This window comes from Chiloscyllium punctatum, chromosome 45 (assembly GCF_047496795.1).
Source record: "Chiloscyllium punctatum isolate Juve2018m chromosome 45, sChiPun1.3, whole genome shotgun sequence".
NCBI lineage: Eukaryota > Metazoa > Chordata > Chondrichthyes > Orectolobiformes > Hemiscylliidae > Chiloscyllium > Chiloscyllium punctatum.
The window spans coordinates 52,218,281-52,244,100 of record NC_092783.1 but is presented as its reverse complement, the minus strand read 5'-3'; the positions used below and the strand labels follow the sequence as shown (position 1 = coordinate 52,244,100).

At 42.0% G+C, this 25,820-nt stretch overlaps 1 protein-coding gene and 1 long non-coding RNA gene across 4 annotated transcripts in view; one reads left to right on the top strand and one right to left on the bottom strand.

Moving 5' to 3' along the window:
• Positions 1–25,820, bottom strand: part of LOC140467429 (AMP deaminase 2-like) — a 180,585-nt gene that overhangs the window by 152,260 nt on the left and 2,505 nt on the right. For 2 of the 3 annotated variants that reach the window (XR_011955456.1, XM_072563780.1), the window contains exon 1: positions 497–1,060. The exons of the other annotated variant lie outside the window; for it this stretch is intronic. Coding sequence is in view for 1 of the 2 variants with exons in the window: in XM_072563780.1 (XP_072419881.1) it covers positions 497–893 (397 nt within the window). In the remaining variant the exon portion in view is untranslated. Of the gene's footprint in view, positions 1–496; positions 1,061–25,820 lie in introns of those variants that run through there. 3 annotated transcript variants of the gene reach the window in all.
• Positions 765–25,820, top strand: LOC140467431 (uncharacterized). Its single transcript, XR_011955458.1, has 2 exons — positions 765–902; positions 23,307–25,820. It is a non-coding gene; the product is annotated as an uncharacterized lncRNA (long non-coding RNA).

The following is a 25,820-nucleotide window of genomic DNA, read 5'->3' as shown; positions in this document are numbered from 1 at the left end:
TCCACTCAATGTTTCAGCCAGTCTATCATGCATCCAACTAAAATCATTTTACAGATCGAGAAAAAAAATTTGATGCTCAACTGATGAGCTAGAAACATATCAACCTACAAATTAAAATATTGACCTTCCCCATACCTTTAATCGTTCAACTGCAATTAGCTAACAATAATGTAAGCACGCGTTTTAATGTAAACCACATTCTCAATTACAGTGCAATGTCCACATTTTTGTCAAGGTCCTGAACACAGCAAATGAACAAACAAGATCATTCACGAACCCGGAAACGAGCAAGTTTCCACAATTTTATGGACAAAATTAAATTCTTCTGAATCATGCAGTAACAAATAAAGCACTTTTAATAAAGGAAAGAGCTGGAAATTTTTTTAAATGAGCATGTCGTAAGCAGCAATGCAAATAAGCCAACAAGGAAATGACTACCGCTGCTGATTTTAAAATAACACATTTTTCCCACCCCTCTTGGCATAGGGACTCTCACCTGGGGGCTCAGCGTTTTGGAGGCTGCTTCTGCCTTGAAGTCTGGGTCGCAGCTTCTTGCCTGTGATGGGGATGGGGTCAGACATCTTGTCTCTACCGGAGGAGCGGGACGACTGAGATGAAAAGTGGCGGCAGCAGCAGGGAGATGAGGAGGAGGAGGAGGAGTAAGATGTTGGCACCGCCGCCGCCGCCGCTCTTTGACGCGAATCGATCGACCAGCCCAGAATGAAGTAGCTTCCCCTCAGATTTCCGCCGCTGGCGCTCAGAGGGGCGCGGGATTGCGGGCTAACGGCCGGCAGGACACTGCGGTCGAGGCCCAGGCTCTGGAGGCAAGACCGCCGGCTCGCTGCCCCTAGCAACGGGGCCCAGGCATAAACCCGCCTTTGTAACCAGCTCATCCCCAGCAGGTAGCAACCGTTAAACTCTCATTTATAAACACCTAGTCGCTAGAAACGTCTAATTTTAAAGAAAATTTTAAAAAAAGCTTAATATATACACTGTTGGGAGGCTCACTGCAATGAAAGACTGATTCAGTTCTCCCGACTTGGTTTGCTTCTGTAATTCTTCAAATACCTGATTAAAAATAAACTCTCACTTAGTAAACACGGTGACAGGCGATCCTGGAGTGTTAACATCATGCTTTGGAACGATAAAATACACTCCTGTTTTGGCAAACAATCCCCCTGGCCAAAAATACTTCTCTCTACAGTATTGTGTTACTAAAAAGTGTAAAGAGGAATGGAAACACAGTTGTTGTTGAATTGTCCAGAAGAAGGCTTTGAATGAAAACAAACTTTAATCTCCGTCCAAATTATAACAGTAATTTTTCAGTCTACCAACCCAAATTATTGACTTAATCGAGCTAATAATGGTTATAAGAGCACCCTCAGTATCAGTGAACAAAAGTATGCACAAATGAAACATGAAGCTTTGCCTTTGATTTTTTTTTGAAATAAAAAAGCTTCATGAATACTTTTACAGTCATCATTTGACATCAAAACTGATCATAAGCCACTGATGACTATTTTGAATTCAATGCAACTCAAATGCAGAGAGAGATTTTGAATTTATAAGAAAAAACTGCAGATTTTGATTTTGTCTGCTTATCAATATGAAATTAAGTACATATGGCCGGAAGATCTTTTTAAATATGTGATGTCTAGATAACCCAATTCTTGTTATAGGGAAAGCCCAATAGGAGATGTGTACATTTCTTCTCTCCCACAAATAATCTACCAAACAAAGCAGAGATGGCATTGGTAGACAAATCATGGGGATCCCAAATTGACAATAGTGTACAACAATATCACAAATGGCACCGTACAGATTCTGGATTTAGAAAATAGTTACGTTCCTTTTGGAAGAATAACTTATCAGTGGACAAAAAAAGATTAGTTTATGTAGTCAGCCAGCATAATGATTCCTGACAGATAAAAGACTGCAGTTGCCATGTAACCTTCATGGTAAAACTTGGGGCTGAACTTGAAAAAGTGGCTACTATCTTCAATGGCCAATAATAATATACAAGACACAGCATAGAATATCTCCACCTATAGAAAAACTGCCACAAGTACCTTTGCAACTGTGGAAAGTATTGTAGACGCATCATGTTGACTTCAGAGAATTTGAAGGGCAACGGTTATTCATTGCAATAGATAGCCAAAATGGTTGATGGATTTCTGATTAAACAAAAACAACTCGTGAACTTCAGGCACTTTGCATAGTTTAGTGCTGCAATAGGCTGCCAGATTACATTGTGTCCAACTGTGGACCTCATGTTTGCATAAAAAATTCAAATTTCATGGAAATGCTACAAGAGTAGCACCACATTATTCTGTTTTCAATGCAGCAGTGGAATGCTCAGTGTAAATTGTTAAGCTTGCTAAAACAAATGTTAGATACAAATTGGAACAAGCTTAAGATGTCATCAAACAAAACATTCGCCAGTTTGTGATTCATTTATCATAACACAACTTGCACCATCATCGGCTGAATGCCACCTGAATTGCTTCTTAGAAGACAGCTAAGAGCAATGCTTTCGTTACTGAAGCCATATTTAGAACAGTCAGTAGATGAAAAGCAACCCAGACAGAAAGAGTTTCGATGTGAAAGAAAGAAGTCTGAAGTTGAACTAATTTAGTTAAATTGAAACATCACAAGTGGTGTAATGGCTGCCAGAAAGAGTCATGAAAAAAATGTGGTCTTCGCCCAATTTAGTCAAGATGTTTGTTAATGGAAAGGTTAGATTTGTACATCATGATCAATGTTTTAACCGAAGAGATTCATGAAGTAAAAGGGACTTCAGAAGAATCAAAGCCTGACGTTGATGGTGGGCAGATTGTTGGACGGAATCCTGAGGGACAGGATGTACACGTATTTGGAAAGGCAAGGACTGATTAGGGATTGTCATCCTGGCTTTGTGCGTGGGAAATCATGTCTCATGAGCTTGATTGAGATTTTTGAAGAAGTAACAAAGAGGATTGATGAGGGCAGAGCAGTAGACGTGATCTATATGGGCTTCAGTAAGGCATTTAGAGTCGTAGAGATGTACAGCATGGAAACAGAGCCTTCATTCCAACGCGGCCATGCTGACTAGATATCCCAACCCAATCTAGTCCCACCTGCCAGCACCCGGCCCATATCCCTGCAAACCCTTCCTATTCGTATATCCATTCAAATGCCTCTTAAATGTTGCAAATGTACCAGCCTCCACCACATCCTCTGGCAGCTCATTCCATATACGTACCACCGTCTGCGTGAAAATGCTGCCCCTTAGGCCTTTTTTTATATCTTTCCCCTCTCACCCTAAACCTATGCCCTCTAGTTCTGGATTCCCTGACCCCAGAGAAAATATTTTGTCTATTTATCCTATCCATGCCCCTCATAATTTTGTAAACCTCTAAGGTCTCCTCTCAGCCTCCGACACTCTAGGGAAAACAGCCCCAGCCTCTTCAGCCTCTCCCTGTAGCTCAGATCCTCCAACCCTGGCAACATCCTTGTAAATCTTTTCTGAACCCTTTCAAGTTTTACAACATCTTTCCAATAGGAAGGAGACCAGAATTGCACGCAATATTCCAACAGTGGCCTAATCAATGTCATGTACAGCCGCAACATGACCTGCCAACTCCTGTACTCAATAACCTGGCCAATAAAGCAAAGCATAACAAACGCCTTCTTCACTATCCTATCTACCTACGACTCCACTTTCAAGGAGCTATGAACCTGCACTCCAAGGTCTCTTTGTTTAGCAACACTCCCTAGGACCTTACCATTAAGTGTGTAAGTCCTGCTAAGGTTTGCTTTCCCAAAATGCAGCACCTCACATTTATCTGAATTAAACTCCAACTGCCACTTCTCAGCCCATTGGCCCATCTGGTCCAGATCCTGTTGTAATCTGAGGTAACCTTCTTCACTGTCCACTACACCTCCAATTTTGATGTCATCTGCAAACTTACGAACTGTACCTCTTATGCTCATATCCAAATCATTTATGTAAATGACAAAAAGTATAGGACCCAGCACTGATCCTTGTGGCACTCCACTGGTCACAGGCCTCCAGTGTGAAAAACAACTCTCCATCACCACCGTCTGTCTTCTACCTTTGAGCCAGTTCTGTATCCAAATGGCTAGTTCTCCCTGTATTCCATGAGATCTAACCTTGCTAATCAGTCTCCCATGGGGGACCTTGTCGAATGCCTTACTGAAGTCCACATAGATCACATCTACCGCTCTGTCCTCATCAATCCTCTTTGTTACTTCTTCAAAAAACTCAATCAAGTTTGTGAGACATGATTTCCCACGCTGAAAGCCATGTTGACTATCCCTAATCAGTCCTTGCCTTTCCAAATACATGTACATCCTGTCCCTCAGGATTACCTCCAACAACTTGTCCACCACAGAGGTCAGGCTCACCGGTCTATAGTTCCCTGGCTTGTCTTTACCGCCCTTCTTAAACAGTGGCACCACATTTGCCAACCTCCAGTCTTCTGGCACCTCACCTGTGACTATCGATGATACAAATATCTCAGCAAAAGGCCCAGCAATCACTTCTCTAGCTTCTCACAGAGTTCTTGGGTACACCTGATCAGGTCCTGGGAATTTATCCACCTTTAACCGTTCAAGACATCCAGCACTTCCTCCTCTATAATTTGACAAGGTTCCCCATGGGAGACTGGTTAGCAAGGTTAGATCTCATGGAATACAGGGAAAACTAGCGATTTGGATACAGAACTGGCTCAAAGGTAGAAGACAGAGGGTGGTGGTGGAGGGTGGTTTTTCAGGCTGGAGGCCTATGACCAGTGGAGTGCCACAAGGATCGGTGCTAAGTCCATTACTTTTCCTCATTTATATAAATGATTTGGATGTGAGCTTAAGAGGTATAGTTAGTCAGTTTGTAGATGACACCAAAATTAGAGGTATAGTGAACAGCGAAGAAGGTTACCTCAGATTACAACGGGATCTTGATCAGATGGGCCAATGGGCTGAGGAGTCACAGATGGAGTTTAATTTAGATAAATGCGAGGTGCTGCATTTTGGGAAAAAAACAAATCTTAACAAAGAGACCTTGGAGTGCAGGTTCATAGCTCCTTGAAAGTAGAGTTGCAGGTCGATAGGATCATGAAGGAGTTTGGTTTGCTTTCCTTCATTGGTCAGATCAGTGAGTGTAGGAGTTGGGAGGTCATGTTGTGGCTGTACAGGACATCGGTTATGCCACTTTTGGAATATTGCATGCAATTCTGGTCTCCTTCCTCTCGGCATGAAACTTGAAATGGTTCAAAAAAGATTTATAAGGATGTTGCCAGGGTTGGAGGATTTGAGCTAGAGGGAGAAGCTGAATAGGTTGGGCTGTTTTCCATGGAATGTTGAAGGCTGAGGGGTGACCTCATAGAGGTTTATAAAAGCATAAGGGGCATGGATAGGATAAATAGACAAAGGTCTTTTTCCTGGCATGGGGGAGTCCAGAACTAGAGGGCATAGGTTTAGGGTGAGATGGGAAAGATAATAAAAAGGGACGCTCGGGACAACTTTTACACGCAGAGGGTGGTACGTGAATGTAATGAGCTGTCAGAGGAAGTGGTAGAGGCTAGTATAATTGCAACACTTAAAAGGCATCTGGATGGGTACATGAATAGGAAGGGTTTAGAGGGATATGGGCCAAGTGCTGGCAAATGGAACTAGATTAGGTTGGATGAGTTGGACCAAAGGGTCTGTTTCCATGCTGTGCATCTCTATAACTCTATATCATGATGGAATTTAGCGTTCAGATTGAGAGAAGACAATTGAAGAAGAATAGCAGGTGTTAAAGAAAATAGTTCATGGCTCCCAATAAAAATACTTCCCAGTAAAAAGGATTCTTGCAAGGGGATAAACCAATCAGGAAAGTTAGGGATAGCATCAAATTGAAAGAGAAAAAAAAGTGCCATAAAATTTACAAGACAAATAATTGGGAAGGTTTTACAAAAAAACAAAGATGACCAAGAAAAGGAGAAAAAAAGCTAAGGGTAGTATACACATACACACATATTACTTGGTTGACAAAACTTGTAGCTGAGGTCGAGGTTCTGGAAGTAAGTTTGCTCGCTGAGCTGGAAGATTCACTTTCAGATGTTTCCTCACCAAACTAGGTAACATCATCAGAGAGTCTCCGGTGAAGCACTGGTGTTAGTGACCTGGTTTCTGTTTGTGTTAAAGTTTCCTTGGGTTGGTGATGTCATTTCCTATGGTGATGTCATTTGCTGTCCTTTTCCTCAGAGGTTGGTAAGTGGGGTCTAAGTTAATGCAGTCCCTGTCCAAGCAGACAACACATATCCAGAAACCCTAGCCACTCTCCCCTACATCGAATACATCTCCAAAATGATTCCCAGACTACTCAGACCCCATCGCATCCTGGTAGCCCACAAACCGACCAACACATTAAAACAATGGTGAATTCAACTTGAAAGACCCTATAGGCAACAAGAAAAACTAATGTTATTTACAAAATACCTTGCAAGAACTGTGACAAACACTACATTGGACAAACAGGCAGAAAACTAGCCACCAGGATACATGAACATCAACTAGCGACGAAAAGACATGACCCACTCTCACTAGTATCCTTACATAGAGGTGAGGAAGGACACCACTTCGACTGGGACAATGCATCCTTCCTAGGACAAGCCAAACAGAGACATGCACAAGAATTCCTAGAATCATGGCTTTCCAACTGGAACTCTATCAACAAACACATTTACTTGGATCCCAAATACCACCAAAGAAAAAGAACAGGAAATGACATCACGAACCCAAGGAAACCTAAACATAAATAGAAAGCAAATTACTAACACCAGTGCTTCATCCGGAGGGTCACTGATGATGTTATCTAGTATGGTGACAAAATGTCTGAAAATGAACCTCCAGCTCAGTGAGCAAACTTACATCCATATATAAATATAAAAGGAAGAGAGAAGACAAAGTGAATACAGGCCCCTTAGGCTGCATAAGTAATAACGGTGAACCAGGAAATGACATAGGAGTTGATTAAATATTTTGCATCAGTTTATACACCAGGACACTAATAGCATTCTAAAAATATTAAATATTCAAGGAGCATAATGAGAATAAATTAACACAATAACTAACTACTGTGACAGAAAAAAAAAGTATGGGAACTAAAGATCATTAAATCTTTTGGACATGATGGGAAGCATCCTAGAATATTAAATGAAGTAGCTAGAGACAGTAGGTATATTGGTAGTAATCTTCCAAAAGCTGAAGATTCTGTAAATATACTACAAAATTGGAAAGCTGCCAGTGTAAAACCTTTATTGAAGAAGCAAAATGGTGAACTGCAGGCCAGTTATCATCTGTTTCTGAGAAAATGTTAAGAATATACTATAAAGGATGAAATAGTAGAGCACTGAGAAATACATAACAATCATACCTTGCAAATTCATTAGAATTCTTTGAGGAGATAAGCAGGTAAAAGGTGTACAACAGATTTAAAATATTTGGATTTCTAGAAGGCATATGAAAATGTCATATGTTCAATTACTTAATAAAATAAGAGCCTATGATGTTAGGGGTCATATATTAAACATAGAAGCATAGAATCTAGGAGGATTAGAAAGCCATTTGGCTCGTCAAATCTGCTCCACCATTCAACATGATCATGGCTGATGTTGTAACACAATGCAAAATTCCTGCTTTTTCACCATACCCCTTAGTGCTTTTAATATCTAAAAACATTCTATCTGGAATTTTTTAAATGACTTATCCTCCAAAGCCTTCTGTGATAACAATTCCACAGGTTCACCATCTGTGTAGAAATTCTCGTCATAGACAGGGAAAACAACCTCCCCATCTAACAATATAGTTGGAAGATTAGCTAAATAATAGCTGACAGAGATTTGGGATAACGGGTGGCAATTTCAGGATAGCAACTGCTGACCAGTAGAGAACAGTGATCAACACTGGGGTCACAATTATTTATGATACATATTAATGACTTGGATGAGGAAGGTGAATGTACAGTGGCCAATCTTTCAGATAACACATAAAATCATGTGTGTGGATGGCACAGACTCTGCAGGACACAGAACAAGCAAGTGGAAAGATAGAATATGAGGTCATGCACTTTGGCAGGAAGAATGGAGGAGCTGACTATTATTTAAATGAAGAAAGATGCAGCATAGATTAATGTGGAATTCCTTGTACGTAAATCATAAAACACTAACATACAAATTCAGTAGGTAATGGGAAAAGCAATGGGATGTGTGAATTTATAACTTGAATCGAAGAACTATGGGTAAAATGGTCAAACAATGAACTGTGTTGAGCAAGAGCAGGAATTGGACTCCAAGAACATGCTGAACCTGCAGAAATTGCAGCATGGGGAAGTCAGAGAACAATGGAAGCAGGAACTAGTCTTGGAAATAAGTGATGGCAACTATGCCATTTAAGAAACACATATGCATGTGATTCTGGAAACACTACATGACGTAGCATTCAGATTTGTGTGTAAAGGAACTGCACATTCACAGATAAAAACACTACAGAAACAGTTCAGTGACGACGGAGGTAGATGTGAGTGAGGACAGTGGGGAAAGTGAAGATAAGGTAGTTTGAGGCTGGCAACGGGGCAGATGAGCAGAGGGCAATTGTGGTTATGTGGGAGAAGAGACAACCATTCCCCCCTCCCCAATCTCCTCTCATAGATCCCTCCAACAGCCTGCGCCCCCCCCCCCCCCATCAGTTCCCGCCTCCACTCTCCTTTAGTCACCTCAATCTCCCTTCCACAGCCCTAGTAATTTGCAAACCGAATCTAAGTGCACGTGCTTGAATTTAAGCAGTACATAATGGATATGTATGCGGTGTAAGTGGATCTGATCTTTTTACTAGCAGTTTTTATTGTCCCTTGTCAGAGTTCCCTTGTTATCCTTTGATAATAGAAAAAGGATGAGGGGAGGAAAGTTACTCCTTCTGATGCATATTGAGTTTCAGATTTAAGCTTCTGATCCAGCAAAAAGACCAGTCAAGATATCCTGACCCCAAACATTTTGAAGGTTTCACTGTGAGCTAAACATTAGAGATGATGAATTTTAATATCTAAGCAATTCCCCACTGGACAATCTTTTCTGGATATGGTAGTTAGTCTCAATCATTGGATATTCCTTTGAATATTCCTGAAAGTTTAACTACTTACAATTCAAGTGATTGCAGCCATTTAAGTATCTGAGCTCATTTTAACTGTTTTTGTCTCATTCCCAACATTCCAAATTGTTAATTTAAAGACTCATTGCCTATATTTTATTTAGCAATTGTGAAAATAATAAAATTGCTAACAATAAGAATTATCCTGCTAATAAATTCTCCAATATAACATCCTGAGACAAAGTTGTGTTTCCAGTTATGTGGTAAGATTTTAACAAGTTGCAATGTTGGCACTTTCATTGAGACTATAGAAAGAGATACATGTCATTTAAGGGCATGACTTGGAGGTGCCGGTGTTGGACTGGGGTGTACAAAGTTAAAAGTCACACAACATCAGGTTATAGTCCAACAGTTTTAATTGGAAGCACACTAGCTTTCCGAGTGACACTCTTTCATCAGGTGATTGTACAACCACCTGAAGAAGGAGCAGCGCTCTGAAAGCTAGTGCTTCCAAATAAACCTGTTGGACTATAACCTGGTGTTGTGTGATTTTTAACGTCATTTAAGACCGAGTGCTGCAAGGTTAGATACCTTATAAGGTAAAGATATTCCTGCCATTTCATGCACCGTGACAATCATACAAATTAGAAGCAGAAGACCATTCAGTCCTTTCAGCCTGCTCTACCATCCAATAAGTTCATGACAGAATGTTGCCGGGAATAGAGGGTTTCAGGTTTAAAAATAGATTGGAAAGACTGGGACTTTTTACACTGAAGCATTGGAGGTTAAGGGATGACTGAGGTTTATAAAATCATGAGGGACATAGTCAAGGTGAATGAGAAGGGTCTTTTCCCTAGGGTGTAGTAGTTCAAAACTAGGGGGTGTATTTTTAAGTTGAGAAGAGAAGAGATAGATTTAGAAAGGTCATGAGGGTCTTGTACAGAGAGAGTGACTTGTGTGTGGAATGAACTGCCAGAAGAAGTGGTGGACGCAGGTACAGTTTAAAAGACATTTAGATAGATTCACGAATAGAAAAGGTTTGGAGGGATATGATTCTGGATTAGTGGTGCTGGAAGAGCACAGCAGTTCAGTAAGAGCTTTTGCCTGAAACGTCGATTTCGCTGCTCCTTGGATGCTGCCTGAACTGCAGTGCTCTTCCAGCACCACTAATCCAGAATCTGGTTTCCAGCATCTGCAGTCATTGTTTTTACCTTGGAGGGATATGAGCCAAGCGCAGGCAGGTGGGACTAGTTTAGTTTGGAAACAGGGTCAGTTTGGACTGATTGGATCGAAGGGTCTGTTTCCATGCTGTATGACTGATCTGATTGTAACCACAACTCCAATTCCCACCTATTCCGATAACCTTTCAACACCTTGCATAAGAATTTATCGACCTTTGTCTTGAAAATATTCAAGCACTCTGCTTCCGCTGCCTTTTCAAGGACTCTCAACCCTCAGAAAAAAAGCTCTGCCATGTCTTGGGTTTACTGTGTGATCTCTGATTTTTAAGAGGAACCTCAGTCCTAGATTCTTCAAAAATTGCCAAGTCAGGCTTCCATATTAGGTATTGGGTTAGCCTAGGTCTAGGGCACAGATCCGTCTGTCATCTTTTAGCCAAGGTATTAAACTTTTTTAAACTGTCTCAGTAGCTTGGACGGCTCTCATTCTATGAGATTACAGGGCAATAGGAAGAGCTATTCCCATTTTTAGGGAAAAGTTTCTTTTTAACCTTAAAAATGTTTACTGAATTTGAAAAGGTCTCCTCTAATTTCTTCCTGAGTGAAGTATAACTTGACCCCAATAACAGCTGAATCCACGAGGATAGTCTTATGACTTCTGGGACTCACCTTGAACAATTCCTTGTGTCCATTCTAAAAACAGGTCAGCTTTATACAATACTGCGTGAGTTTCCTCCGAGTGCTCTGGTTTCCTCCCACAGTCTAAAAATGTGCAGGTTAGGTGAATTGGTCATGCTAAATTGCCTGTAGTGTTAGGTGCAGGGGTAAATGTAGGGGAGGGGGTCTGGGTGGGTTGCGCTTCGGCAGGTCGGTGTGGACGAGTTGGGCCGAAGGGCCTGTTTCCACACTGTACGTAATCTAATCTAATCTAAATATATAATCTAAATATAAAAATATACCAGGGTTTGGGCTGGTATGACATGACAATGGCTTGGCATTATACATACTTTTAATCAAACTTCAGGCATGTTATGAGACACCTTGTAAAGTAGGTGAGACTTGAACACATGTCTTCAGGGTCAGAGGTAGTGACACTACCTGTGCCACCAGAACTCTTGACTTGGCATTATAAAACATTTTCTAATCAACCTGTTCAGAGATGCTATTACACAACTTTGGAGCAAGTGGGACTTGAACATAGACCTTCTGGACACTACTACTGCACCACAAGAACGCAGTTGGACATTATAAACGTGCTCCCATCACTATTTTCCAAACACGCTTGCCACTAGCAAAACCTTGTTATACTTCCCTATGTATCTTCTCATGAACGTATCAATTTAGAATGATGGACCAGGTGAAAGAATAGCCACTGTACTTAAGTATTTTGTGATATGTGCAGTGGCTTCAAGATATTTCCTACATGATCAGATGTGTTAATACAATTCTTTGCATTTTGCACTTTTCATGTGCAATTCTTCCATTAAGCTTCTGAAAGCAGCCCAGTGCAAGAGGCAAAGAAAACATCCTGTGCAAAGACTATCATTCGGAGGTAATGAAATGTTTATCTCACACACAAAAATCTTGCATACACTCCATTTTTGTGGTAAAGATGGAGCACTATGTTGTTTCTATAGTAATCGAATGAGCTAACATAAATCGTCATAATCTTCCTGTGACCCATTATGCAACAAGTTAGCAGTTTAATTATTCATTTGTTTTAACTCACAGCAACAATATTTTATTTAAAAATATATTTCCCCATCCTCTTTTTTTTGCTAGGTCTACAAATTGGCTTATTGTATTTGGCATTTCCCTTACTCCCCCACATCTCTATCTCTCACTCACTCTCTCTCTCTCACACACACACAGAATATTTTGTTTTTCAGAAAGTAGCACAAAGTCATGATGACTGGAACTGTAATGTTCCCTTCAAGCCTACATAATGTCACCTGATGAATGTCAAGCCTTTAATAATAAAGATGGATTAAAGTAGAATCATGTAAACATCAGATGGAGTTCAACTTCTACATTATTAAGAGTATAGTTTTCATGATATTTAATCAAAAAAACAATTTCTGATATAGCACTGCACACACACAATTTTAATACTTTGTATTTTCCCCAGAGATTCATAGTAAAGTAAATCTATTTGCCATATATTAACATCTTAAACAACCACTAGACTCAAAATATAATCAGGCTTCTGATTAACTGAATTATTATTCACAAACTGGTTTTACAATTTGAGTGCACTGCCCAAAGTGTAAAGTGCTGTAAAAGAATTTATCTAGAAATGGCAGCTATTTAATCCTCCATGTCACATACTGTGGTTTAAATATATAATCTGTTATGAATCAGGTCCATTTTTAAAACAAATATCTCCACATGTTCAGCAACACTCTCTAGGACCTTACCATTAAGTGTATACGTCCTGCTAAGATTTGCTTTCCCAAAATACAGCACCTCGCATTTATCTAAATTAAACTCATACATTTAATGGGAAGGTCCTAGGGAGTGTTGCTGAATGAAGAGATCTTGAAACGGAGATTCATAGCTCCTTGAAAGTAAAATCACAGGTAGACAGGATAGTGAAGAAGGCCTTTGGTATGCTTTCCTTTATTGGTCAGAGCATTGAGTACAGGGGTTGGGAGGTCATGTTGGAGCTCTACAGGACATTGGTTAGGCCACTTTTGGAATATTGAGTGCAATTCTGGTCTCCTTACTATCAGAAGGATGTTGTGAAACTTGAAAGGGTTCAGAAAAGATTTACAAGGATGTTGCCAGGGTTGGAGGATTTGAGCTATAGGGAGAGGGTGAATAGGCTGGGACTGTTATCCCTGGAGCATCGGAGTCTGAGAGGTGACCTCAGAAATTTATAAAATCATGAGGGGCATGGATAGGATCAATAGACATGGTCTTTTTCCTGGGGTGGGAGAGTCCAGAGCTAGAGGGCATACGTTTAGGGAGAGAGGGGAAAGATATAAAAGGGACCTAAGGTGTAACTTTTTCATGCAGAGGGTGGTGCATGTATGGAATAAGCTGCCAGAGGAAGTGGTGGAGGCTGGTACAATTACAACATTTAATGGGTATATGAATAGGAAGGGTTTAGAGGGATATTGGCCAAGTTCTGGAAAATGGGACGAGGTTAAGATATCTAGTCGGCATGGATGAGTTGGAGCTGAAAAATGTGTTGCTGGAAAAGCGCAGCATGTCAGGCAGCATCCAAGGAGCATGAGAATCGACGTTTCGGGCATAAGCCCTTCTTCAGGAATTTTTCAGTTCTGATCTCCAGCATCTGCAGTCCTTACCTTCTCCGTGGATGAGTTGGACCAAAGGGTCTGTTTCTGTGCTGTACATCTCTATGTCTATGAGTTGTCTGAACAAATCTGCAATCTATCTCACTTATCCTAGGGGCAAACTGATGGTGACTATCTACAGTGTTGACAGGCCAGCAACAATTCTGAGCTGTCCACTCAAATATTATCAATCTATTATGTTAACAAAGATGTAAGTGGTGTTCATTTATAGTTCCCTGGCAGATAATGAAAATATTGCAATTTCTCAATCCATTTGCCATGTTATTGAATGGAAAAATAGTAACCTCAAAATTACTACCTGCTAATGCAAAATGTTTTGGAGCATAACCCTCCCTTTGAAAATCCCATGAAGAGAACTGAATGTTTATCACAGGTCATTGTATAATTATGTTTCTGGTTGTTAACAGTCACAATCACATTTATATTCCAGATCACTTCCACTGAAAGCATTTAGCATTTCAATCATGCTCAATTTCTCAAAAGTTGAAAAAGCAACTTCAAAGCAACTACACTGACCCAGTTGGTGACAAATAATATTTGTTACATTTCCAGTCTGACTCAGATGTTTCAGAATGCTACATTGCCTGAATTAACAAATTGGGTTTGGCCAACATTAGCCAATATGTTGGAAGATCTCCTCCAATAGGGGATTTAACCTCTCTCAAACGCAGTGGACAGAATTCAAGCACAATAACAACATATGGACAATGTGACCACTTACTCCATAACTGAAGTTGAGGGATGGCCGAATACATGAATCAAAAGCAACATTACCTCTAAATTGTACTGTTTAGACACATAGATGCTCTGAGGGTCCACATGTACTGATCTGCATGTCAATGTTGTTCCTTGCATTGACTTGCAATTTCAAAAGTTGCTGCCACACACAGACCTTGGAGGTCCATGCCGAAAAAAAATAAATTACAAAGGAACATAGATCAGGAACCAGTCAGCCCTTCAGCCCGCTCTGCTAGTTCATAAAATCATGGCTGATCTGATTGTAACCTCAAATTCACATTCCTGCCTTTATCAAGAATTTATCGCACTACCTTAAAAATATTTAAAGGGCAATACTTCCACCATCTTTTCAGGAAGAGAGTTCCAAAGACTCAAGAGACTCAGAGAAAAAAAAATTGCCTAATCTCTGTTTAAAATGAGCCAGTATTTGATGCACATCCTTAATTGCCCTTAAACCGAGTTGTACGTTAGACTATTTCACAGGATAGTTAAGATCCAGCCACATTGCTTGTGGGTCAGGAGTAACAGGTAAGGATGATAGTTTTCTTTACTTAATAGTCATTAGTAAATTAGATGGATTTTTATAACCATCACTGAGGCTAGTTTAATATTCCAGATTTATCAACTGTTAAATTCAAATTCCAACAGCTGCCATGGTGAAATTTGATCCCATGCACCCCTGGGATTATTCATCCAGTGATATCATTCCTGTGCCACCAACTCCCCATATTCTTTTTTGTTAGCTTCCCATTGTGAACTCCTCATCAACAGGCATTTTTGATTTACTGCATACCAGATAACAGAAATAATCTCTCATTTTGGCAAGTGTGCAGTTAGTACAGATGAAATTCCCAATCTAAAGAATGGAGAAAATTTGAGTTCTTCAAGTCAGTTTAAGCATAGGGAATTAGAATGTTGCTGAGAAGAAAGCAGATTCACACCATCAAAACAGAAAACTACAAGTAAGAAAACATATGATACAGTGCAAGAGTTTAGAAAGACAAATATAGTTACTGATGTAAGTAGTGTTCCATTTTCAAGCCATTTAAATATAGCTTTTATATTGTAAGCCAACAAAATCAGAGACAGCATCCAAAGGAACGTTTGGGGATATATGATCTGCTTTATAGAACCACTGTTGACATATGATTTTAATGATTTATTTATTTATTTTCATGGCTATGTGCATTCCCCTTTCCTTTCCTCAATGCTGATTCATCCTGGGGTAGAAGCAGACGTGCAAACTTCACCCAAAATCATTTCTGTTCATCTAGGAGTCTATACATGAGAATCTGTGGACTAATCCAGAGTGGGACAACAGAATGAGGACTGATCATGTCCTCTTCCAAGTCAGGGTACACATTCCAGAAAGGACTGCCAATCAAGAATAAGAAACTACTTGTTCCAATAGCACAGACCAGCTGATGAACCAATACTGCTAACATAATCAGGATCAGATAGACAGAAAGACAGAGTTAATGTTCCAGGACAATGACCTTGTTTTCATTTTGATGTCAAATGTTAACTCTTTATCTTCCTGCATTTGCTACCTCACCTGATTTTTAGTAGCTTTTTCTCTTTTTATTTAAATTTCTAACATCAATAATATTTTGTGTTAATTTTTTTTGGGTGCTAAAAACATGTATCAAGTCTTTAGGGTCATGCATCGTGAGGCCAAGTAATATTTCCTCGCTGAACCTTATCAAAATTGCTTCTAACTACTTATTACACTCCATGACATCCCTCTTGTCCAATTCTTGCCCCATATTACTACGTGCCATTCCTGGAACAACTCATTACAGCTGGGGTGCCTGAAGTTGACTAGCATCCCTAGCTGTGATGGCACCTTCAGAAGACCATTCTGCATCTGGACAAGTACTATCAGTCTGGAGATGCTGCACACGGTTCCTTTCATTTGCCCTGCTCATGAAGTATGAGGCACCTCACTTTGTGGGTAGAGATCTGGAGGTCCTGATGGATTCACAGGCAGGATGTCCTCTTCCCCCAAGACACAGCAGAGGGGACTACGACATCAGACCATCCCATGCTGGTCCAGGTTGCAATATAGACAATCTCAACCATCTGCAGTATGTGCAGTGATGCAAGAAGGTCAAATCCTTTCTCTGCTGTGCCAAACTAAATCCCACCTTCCTCTATCAGATACCTCACACTCATTCCATTGTACCCATCTTCCACTATGGGGAGGCTCACGTTCTACCACTTTCACTATCACATGCAACATCTAGTCCCTGACGCCATTAACCCCGTGTATCCTCTGTGCTGCCTGCTCACACACTTAGGATACTTCCCCACTTTGACCAAATCTAAAAGGGTGGCACAGCTGTTATCTCCCTTAATAACCAGCTTTCTCATTCAGAAGGAAAACAGCCACAATTTGGCAGAAAGAGTCAAAATGGGTAGTGGGCTGCCTGACACTTGGTTCCTCACCTCTTATGTGGAAAGCATCCCACACTAACCACGCCTAGTGGCTGACTGACCATGTCAAGCCTCAGACTGGTAGTGGGTGGTGTCTTGATTAACTGAGCTGGGACTTACTGTAAGAAAAAACACTTTCACTTGACTAAAAACTACTGACAACCATGACAAACTTCCTGGCTTTGTGTCTGTACTCAGCAGCATGACAATGCAGCAGTACTGTGAGCCTGGTGTCTCTGGCTGAGGGGTTAAAGCACAAAAAGGTAATGCAGGCCAGTGCACTAGAGCATCCAGATAAGCTCACAGTCAGTCAGCACCATGCAAGCAAGTAAGCAGGTCGGAGATGCATTCTAGTGTAATCCATGAGCAAGGTTTGATTAGATTAGATTACTTACAGTGTGGAAACAGGCCCTTCGGCCCAACAAATCCACACTGACCCGCCGAAGCACAACCCACCCATACCCGTACGTTTACCCCTTACCTAACACTACGGGCAATTTAGCATGGCCAATTCACCTGACCTGCATATCTTTGGACTGTGGGAGGAAACTGGAGCACCCTGAGGAAACCCACGCAGACACGGGGATAACGTGCAAACTCCACACAGTCGCCTGAGGCGGGAATTGAACCCGGGTCTCTGGCGCTGTGAGACAGCAGTGCCACCGTGCCGCCCACTAAGGTGTGTGTCCTTGAACACACAGTGACTTTGCAGTAGAATTACAATGATAGTTGCTGGTACAGCAATGATGTGCAGAAGCATATTGCAAGTGGAGTGGAGATATGTCATGAGAGTTCTTTGAGGCTGGCCCTCATTTAATACCAATGTCCATGGCCGTGGAGTGCACTGATAATTGGTGCCCATGAAGCATGTTCTCCAATGCTGTTACCCAAGACCCAACATGAAGTCCTTTGGAGAAGATGAGCTGAAGTTGTCAGCTACCTGCTCTGACGAGAATTCTCAACATGCAGCATTTTTGGTTCATTTGGTAAGAGAAGAATTTGAAAATTAATGAGGCAAATTGTGGCATTATTAAGGCATTTAAAAAACTATAATCCTCTCACATCAGCAGCTCTACTGCCTACCAAGAAACTCACCTCATCTCTTGGCATATGCATAATGAGATGTTACACACTGCCCACGATGTCAAGATAAACCTCACCAAACTTCTCTTGCAATTCGGCTACATAGCTTATCAAAGCCCATGTCACTCAGACCCCTATAAATTGACAGCAGCTTACCTAAGACACACACATACAAATAAGAAAAATTGAAAAGTGTGTTGCTGGAAAAGCGCAGCAGGTCAGGCAGCATCCAAGGAGCAGGAGAATCAACGTTTCGGGCATAAGCCCTTCTTCAGGAATGAGAAGGGTGTGCCAAGCAGGCTAAGATAAAAGGTAGAGAGGAGGGACTTGGGGGAGGGGCGTTGGGAATGCGATAGGTGGAAGGAGGTTAAGGTGAGGGTGATAGGCCGGAGAGGGGATGGGGGCGGAGAGGTCGGGAAGAGGATTGCAGGTCAAGAAGACGGTGCTGAGTCCGAGGGTTGGGACTGAGATAAGGTGGGGGGGGAGGGGAAATGAGGAAGCTGGAGAAATCTGCATTCATCCCTTGTGGTTGGAGGGTTCCTAGGTGGAAGATGAGGTGCTCTTCCTCCAGGCGTCGTGTTGCCATGGTCGGGCAATGGAGGAGGCCAAGGACCTGCATGTCCTTGGCGGAGTGGGAGGGGGAGTTAAAGTGACCAACCACAGGGCGGTTGGGTTGGTTGGTGCGGGTGTCCCAGAGGTGTTCTCTGAAACGTTCAGCAAGTAGGCAGCTTGTCTCCCCAATGTAGATGAGGCCACATCGGGTGCAGCAGATGCAGTAAATGATGTGTTTGGAGTGCAGGTGAATTTGGAACGGATATGGAAGGATCCCTTGGGGCCTTGGAGGGAAGTGAGGGCGCAAGTTTTGCATTTCTTGCGGTTGCAGTGGAAGGTGCCGGGAGTGGAGGTTGGGTTGGTGGGGGGTGTGGACCTGATCAGGGAGTCACAGAGGGAGTGGTCATTCTGGAACGCTGATAGAGGAGGGGAGGGAAGGGAAATATATCATTGGTGGTGGGGTCTGTTTGGAGGTGGTGGAAATGACGAAGGATGATACGATGTGTCTGGAGGTTGGTGGGATGGTAGGTGAGGACCAGTGGGGATGAATGCAGATTTCTCCAGCTTATCTCAGTTCCAACCCTTGGACTCAGCACCGCCTTCTTGACCTGCAATCTTCTTCCCGACCTCTCCGCCCCCACCCCCTCTCCGGCCTACCACCCTCACCTTAACCTCCTTCCACCTATCGCATTCCCAATGCCCCTCCCCCAAGACCCTCCTCCCTACCTTTTATCTTAGCCTGCTTGGCACACCCTCCTCATTCCTGAAGAAGGGCTCATGCCCGAAACATCGATTCTCCTGCTCCTTGGATGCTGCCTGACCTGCTGCGCTTTTCCAGTAACACATTTTTCAGCTCTGATCTCCAGCATCTGCAGTCCTCACTTTCCCCCAAGTAAGATAAACTGGCAGCATGAGATAAATTGGTGACTGTATCAGATTAAAGATTGGATTGGGTGTATATGTAATGTTGGAAGATCAAATTGGACTATCTCCCTGGACGTTAATGTAATATTTAAAGGGTTAAACTGCACTGTCTTCCTCCAGAAGCTGAACATTCAGGAAGTGGGTGCGGACAACATTCATGCAGGAAAGCGGATGACTTGCACTCCATTTTGACAGTCATTTACTACTACTCCCCTTAATATTGTCATATTAAACTCTCATTCAGTCCCTTCCATTCAGAAATACTTTCGTAGCCATCCCCCAGCCAATCAGGCCTGCTTGTGTGATCATCCCCAATACTGAAGCACATCACACCTACATTGTCTAGGGAAGTAGTGGAGCTAGAACCCATTTGCAGGGCCACCCTGAAGCTAGGACATATCACACCCACAGTGTCTTGGGGAATCGCGGAGTCAGGAAATTGTCTGCGTAACGATTCCTCAGGATTAGGGCATTTACATTTACATTATCTCCGAGGATGACCTCTTCCTACCAATGTACCTGGGTAATGTGTTTATCGGAGGGGGGAGTAGCCAGAGTATCTGTAAGCATTACCAACTGACCTGTATAAAGGAGATGTGTTTTCTTTGTTCAGGGCCTCATTTTCGGCTACCTTGCACAACCAGCAAACAGTGTGAGAGGGGTCACCTAGCTTGTACAAGTTTTCATAAACTTTAACTGTTTGCAGAAGTTGGTGTGTGCAAATTGCACCTTGTATGAGAAACCTCGCGAAAAGAACCTAACATATGACTGGTTTAAAAAGTTCTATTCCTAGATCAAAATAATTCTTTAACTTTTACAAGGGAAAAGAATTGTAAAAGTTGGAAATCCAAAATAAAATAAGAAACACACAAGCGACACTTAATAAATTGTTTGCATTCAGGGCGGCACGGTGGCACAGTGGTTAGCACTGCTGCCTCACAGCACCAGAGACCTGGGTTCAATTCCCGCCTCAGGCGACCTCCTGTGAGGAGTTTGCACATTCTCCCTGTGTCTGCGTCGGTTTCCTCCGGGTGCTCTAGTTTCCTCCCACAATCCAAAGACGTGCAGGTCAGGTGAATTGGCCATGCTAAATTGCCCGTAGTGTTAGGTAAAGGGGTAAATGTAGGGGAATGGGTGGGTTGCGCTTCGGCGGGTCGGTGTGGACTTGTTGGACCGAAGGGCCTGTTTCTACACCGTAAGTAATCTAATCTGAGGTAACTGAGTTCTGATTAAAGGTGTGCATTTGAAACATTAACCTGGTCTTTTTTCAGCTTCTGAAGTAGATTTCATATAGTTTCTATGCCTTTACTAAACAAACTCTGGTGAAAAATGCTCTGACTGTTCGCAATAGCACTTGTAAATGTAAATGTGCTATTTAAGGTACTTGAAAGAAACAGCATAGTTTCCATTGAGATAATTATATGGATAGCTAAGACAAAGGAATAATGTTATTGTTTAACATACTTTCTAATTATTATGTGCTGTACTGGAAGTTTCAGATTTTAAGGTTCAAGTGAAGGTTTAGTATGAATCACCACAGCATCCATTACCGATGGGTGGGATGGCAAGCAACATGCCAAGTTTCAATACCTCCCACGTCAGTTTGCGATGACAGCTGGGGAGGTGGATGGTGTCATGGATCATAGTAGGCATCGTAGATCAAAAAAAATTACTTTGTTTTTTCCAACATTAAATTCTGACTCAGATAACAGTTGCGAACTTCAACAAGTTGTTTCAATTAGGGGAGTACAGAACACAATGGACAGCGAATCCATTTGCACCATGAGAGAAAGCAGATAACGTTTAATTCCCCACCGCTTCAGAATTTATGTGCAAGTGGCAGACATAAACAGAACCAGGTGACAGCAGGGCCACTGAAGTATATTACAGAGAAAGATATCAAAATGAAGATTTGGTGATCGTCAGCAGCAGAGAAATCAATGAGGACTGACACATATTCGTATTTTTGACTGCAACCAATGTGGTCACAGTGATGTGGCACATTGAAATTTGGATTTGAAAGCAAAATTTTGCATTGCTGATTGTGGGAGAGTTGCAACATAGCTGTACAACAGCAATGCATTATGGAAATTAGAGATAGAAGGAAGGTCAAAGATCTAATTCTCTTGGAAAAATAATAGAGGACTAAAACAGGGCATTTTAAATTCCGCTCCAAAAATCTTTTAAAAGATTAGCTTTAGTAAGTAACTAAGTAACAGGGGCTGAAAGATAAAGATAGCATTCATGGACATATGAAGAAGGAGCAAGAGTTGTGAAGTGAGTTTGGTTGAGTCATATGTCAGAGCAGGTCCTTGCAGACTTGTAGTCCTGATACTAAACACAAAAGGTGAGATTTTCACAACTTCAATACCTTGCCAAAGCTCAGCACGTGGCATGCTCACCTTCAAGTCCCCCTCTACAGACTCACACACATTAATCTAACTTCATAGTCCATGGTACTGAAGGAATGTTGCACTCTCAGCAGTGCAGTCTCCACTCTTAGAATAAAAGATTCAATTTCATTATTTTGAAGAAGAGGTAGGGAGTTTACCCCATTATCCTGGTCATCATTTACTCTTCAATCAACTTCACTATAAAACAGATCATCCGATTGGTATCTCATCACTATTTGTGGGAATTGCATCACATGAATTGGCTGCTGTAAATAAAATAATAACAAATCATTGGAAAGGGCTGGTAAGCACTCAGGATGTTCAAAGTTTGGGAGAAAATTTGTAGCTCGGGTGTTCGTTGTTGTGGTTCTGTTCACCGAGCTGGGAATTTATCTTGCAAACGTTTCGTCCCCTGTCTAGGTGACATCCTCAGTGCTTGGGAGCCTCCTGTGAAGCGCTTATGTGCTGTTTCCTCCGGTATTTATAGTGGCCTGTCTCTGCCGCTTCCAGTTGTCAGTTCGAGCTGTCCGCTGTAGTGGCCGGTATATTGGGTCCAGGTCGATGTGTTTGTTGATAGAGTCTGCGGATGAGTGCCATGCCTCTAGGAATTCCCTGGCTGTTCTCTTGTTTGGCTTGCCCTATAATGGTAGTGTTGTCCCAGTCTAATTCATGTTGCTTGTCGTCTGTGTGTGTGGCTACTAAGGATAGCTGGTGGTGTCGTTTCGTGGCTAGTTGGTGATCATGTATACGGATCGTTAACTGTCTTCCTGTTTGTCCGATGTAGTGTTTTGTGCAGTCCTTGCATGGGATTTTGTACACTACATCAGTTTTGCTCATGTTGGGTATCGGGTCCTTCGTTCTGGTGAGTTGTTGCCTGAGAGTGGCTGTTGGTTTGTGTGCTGTTATGAGTCCTAGTGGTCGCAGTAGTCTGGCTGTCAGTTCAGAAATGCTCCTGATGTATGGTAGTGTGGCTAGTCCTTTGGGTTGCGGCATGTCCTCGTTCCGTTGTCTCTCCCTTAAGCATCTGTTGATGAAATTGCGAGGGTATCCGTTTTTGGCAAATACCTTGTATAGGTGTTCCTCTTCCTCTTTTTGCAGTTCTGGTGTGCTGCCGTGTGTTGTGGCCCTTTTGAATAGTGTCCTGATGCAACTTTGTTTGTGTGTGTTGGGGTGGTTGCTTTCATAGTTTAGGACTTGGTCTGTGTGTGTGGCTTTCCTGTAAACCTTTGTGGTGAATTCTCCGTTCGGTGTTCTCTGTACCATCACATCTAGGAATGGGAGTTGGTTGTCCTTTTCTTCCTCTCTAGTGAATCGGATTCCTGTGAGTGTGGCATTGATGATCTGGTGTGTGTTCTCTATTTCTGTATTTTTAATTATTACAAAGGTGTCATCCACGTATCTGACCCAGAGTTTGGGTTGAATTTGTGGTAAGAATGTTTGTTCTAACCTTTGCATTACTGCTGCTGCTAGGAGTCCAGAGATCGGTGAGCCCATGGGTGTTCCGTTGATTTGTTCATATATTTGGTTGTTGAATGTGAAGTGTGTTTGTTTTTTAGAATGCACTCTCAGGAACAATGGACTGACAGAAGAGACACAACAAACAGTGAGACAAAGTATCGTACCGCTGATAACAAGAAAAAGACAAGCACATAACCTCAACACCAAGGAGAGGGAAGCACTAAAATCACTAAGAAACAATAAGAACATAATTATACTACCAGCAGACAAAGGCAGAATGACGGTCATCCTGGACAAAGCAGAGTACATGCAAAAAGCACAACAACTACTTGCAGATACCAACACCTACCAAAAGAGGGAGTTTGACCTCACCCCCACAGCTGACCAATAGGATAAACACACTGAGGAATCTACAAAAAAACGGACAGATAACCAGGTCTGACCTACAAAGAATGAAACCTGAAAGCAACAACACCCCCAGATTCTATGGACTACCCAAAGTGCACAAACCAGACATCCCACTCAGACCCATAGTATCACTACCAGGGACACCATGACACAAACTGGCCAAAGAACTACAGCAGAAACTGAAACACCTGATCAGCGGATCCAGACAATCTATACAATCGACACAGGAATTCTTGGACATCATCAGAAATATACACATAGACAGGGAAGAAACTATGGTCTCATTCAATGTAACAGCACTGTTCACCTCCATCGACAAAACCCTAGCCAAAGAAACAATAGCCAATCTGCTGGACAGACATAACAGACAACAGGACGGTGAACCTATCAACAAAGACGGAATACTTAAACTACTGGACTTGTGCCTCACAACACACTTCACATTCAACAACCAAATATACGAACAAATCAACGGAACACCCATGGACTCACCGATCTCTGGACTCATAGCAGAAGCAGTAATGCAAAGGTTAGAACAAACAGTCTTACCACAAATTCAACCCAAACTCTGGGTCAGATACATGGATGACACCTTTGTAATAATTAAAAATACAGAAATAGAGAACACACACCAGATCATCAATGCCACACTCACAGGAATCCAATTCACTAAAGAGGAAGAAAAGGACAACCAACTCCCATTCCTAGACGTGATGGTACAGAGAACACCAAACGGAGAATTCACCACAAAGGTTTACAGGAAAGCCACACACACAGACCAAGTCCTGAACTATGAAAGCAACCACCCCAACACACACAAATGAAGTTGCATCAGGACACTATTCAAAAGGGCCACAACACACTGCAGCACACCAGAACTGCAAAAAGAGGAAGAGGAATACCTATACAACGTATTCACCAAAAACGGATACCCTCGCAATTTCATCAACAGATGCTTAAGGGAGAGACAACGGAACGAGGACATGCCACAACCCAAAGGACTAGCCACACTACCATACATCAGGAGCATTTCTGAACTGACTGCCAGACTACTGCGACCACTAGGACTCATAACAGCACACAAACCAACAGCCACGCTCAGACAACAACTCACCCGAACGAAGGACCCGATACCCAACATGAGCAAAACTAATGTAGTGTACAAAATCCCATGCAAGGACTGCACAAAACACTACATCGGACAAACAGGAAGACAGTTAACGATCCGTATACATGATCACCAACTAGCCACAAAACGACACCACCAGCTATCCTTAGTAGCCACACACACAGATGACAAGCAACATGAATTAGACTGGGACAACACTACCATTATAGGGCAAGCCAAACAGAGAACAGCCAGGGAATTCCTAGAGGCATGGCACTCATCCACAGATTCTATCAACAAACACATCGACCTGACCCAATATACCGGCCACTACAGCGGACAGCTCAAACTGACAACCGGAAGAGGCAGAGACAGGCCACTATAAATGCCAGAGAAAACAGAACAGAAGCGCTTCACAGGAGGTTCCCAAGCACTGAGGATGTCACCTAGACAGGGGACGAAACGTTTGCAAGACAAATTCCCAGCTTGGCGAACAGAACCACAACAACTCAGGATGTCTTGGGTTGTGAAAGGTACGTCTTCCCACTCTCCGCACAACAGAATAATGAAATTTATTTAAAAACCCAGAACTGCGGATGCTGGAAATCAGAAATAAAAACAGAATCTGCTGGACAAGGCCTTCAAGAACATTTCTTGTCATTGGACCCATAAAATTCACTGTGCTCTCTCTGCACAGATATTGCCAGACCTGCAGAGTTTGTTGAGGATAACGAGCCTGACCGTTTGGAAAAATATGCACTGCGCTGTATTATGTTGTGCAAAATTTCCTGCCATAAGCTAGATAAACATTTGTGTCTGAATTTGTTACATAAACAAACCACTGCATTGTTCTGGGAGCTATACGACTATATTAGATATTGATTTCTTTATTTTTTCCCATTACTGCGTAGCAAAATATCTATTCTTGAGGTCTTACTCTGAGCAAGTATTTGTAAAGTCAGTCATGTGAAGTCTTATACAGACCTACTTGAGGATTTGTCAATAGTTCTGTTATACATTATAGCACGGAAACAGGCCATTCAGTCCATTGATATTGTACTTGTGTTGTCTGAATAAAAGTACTCAAGGCACTGGA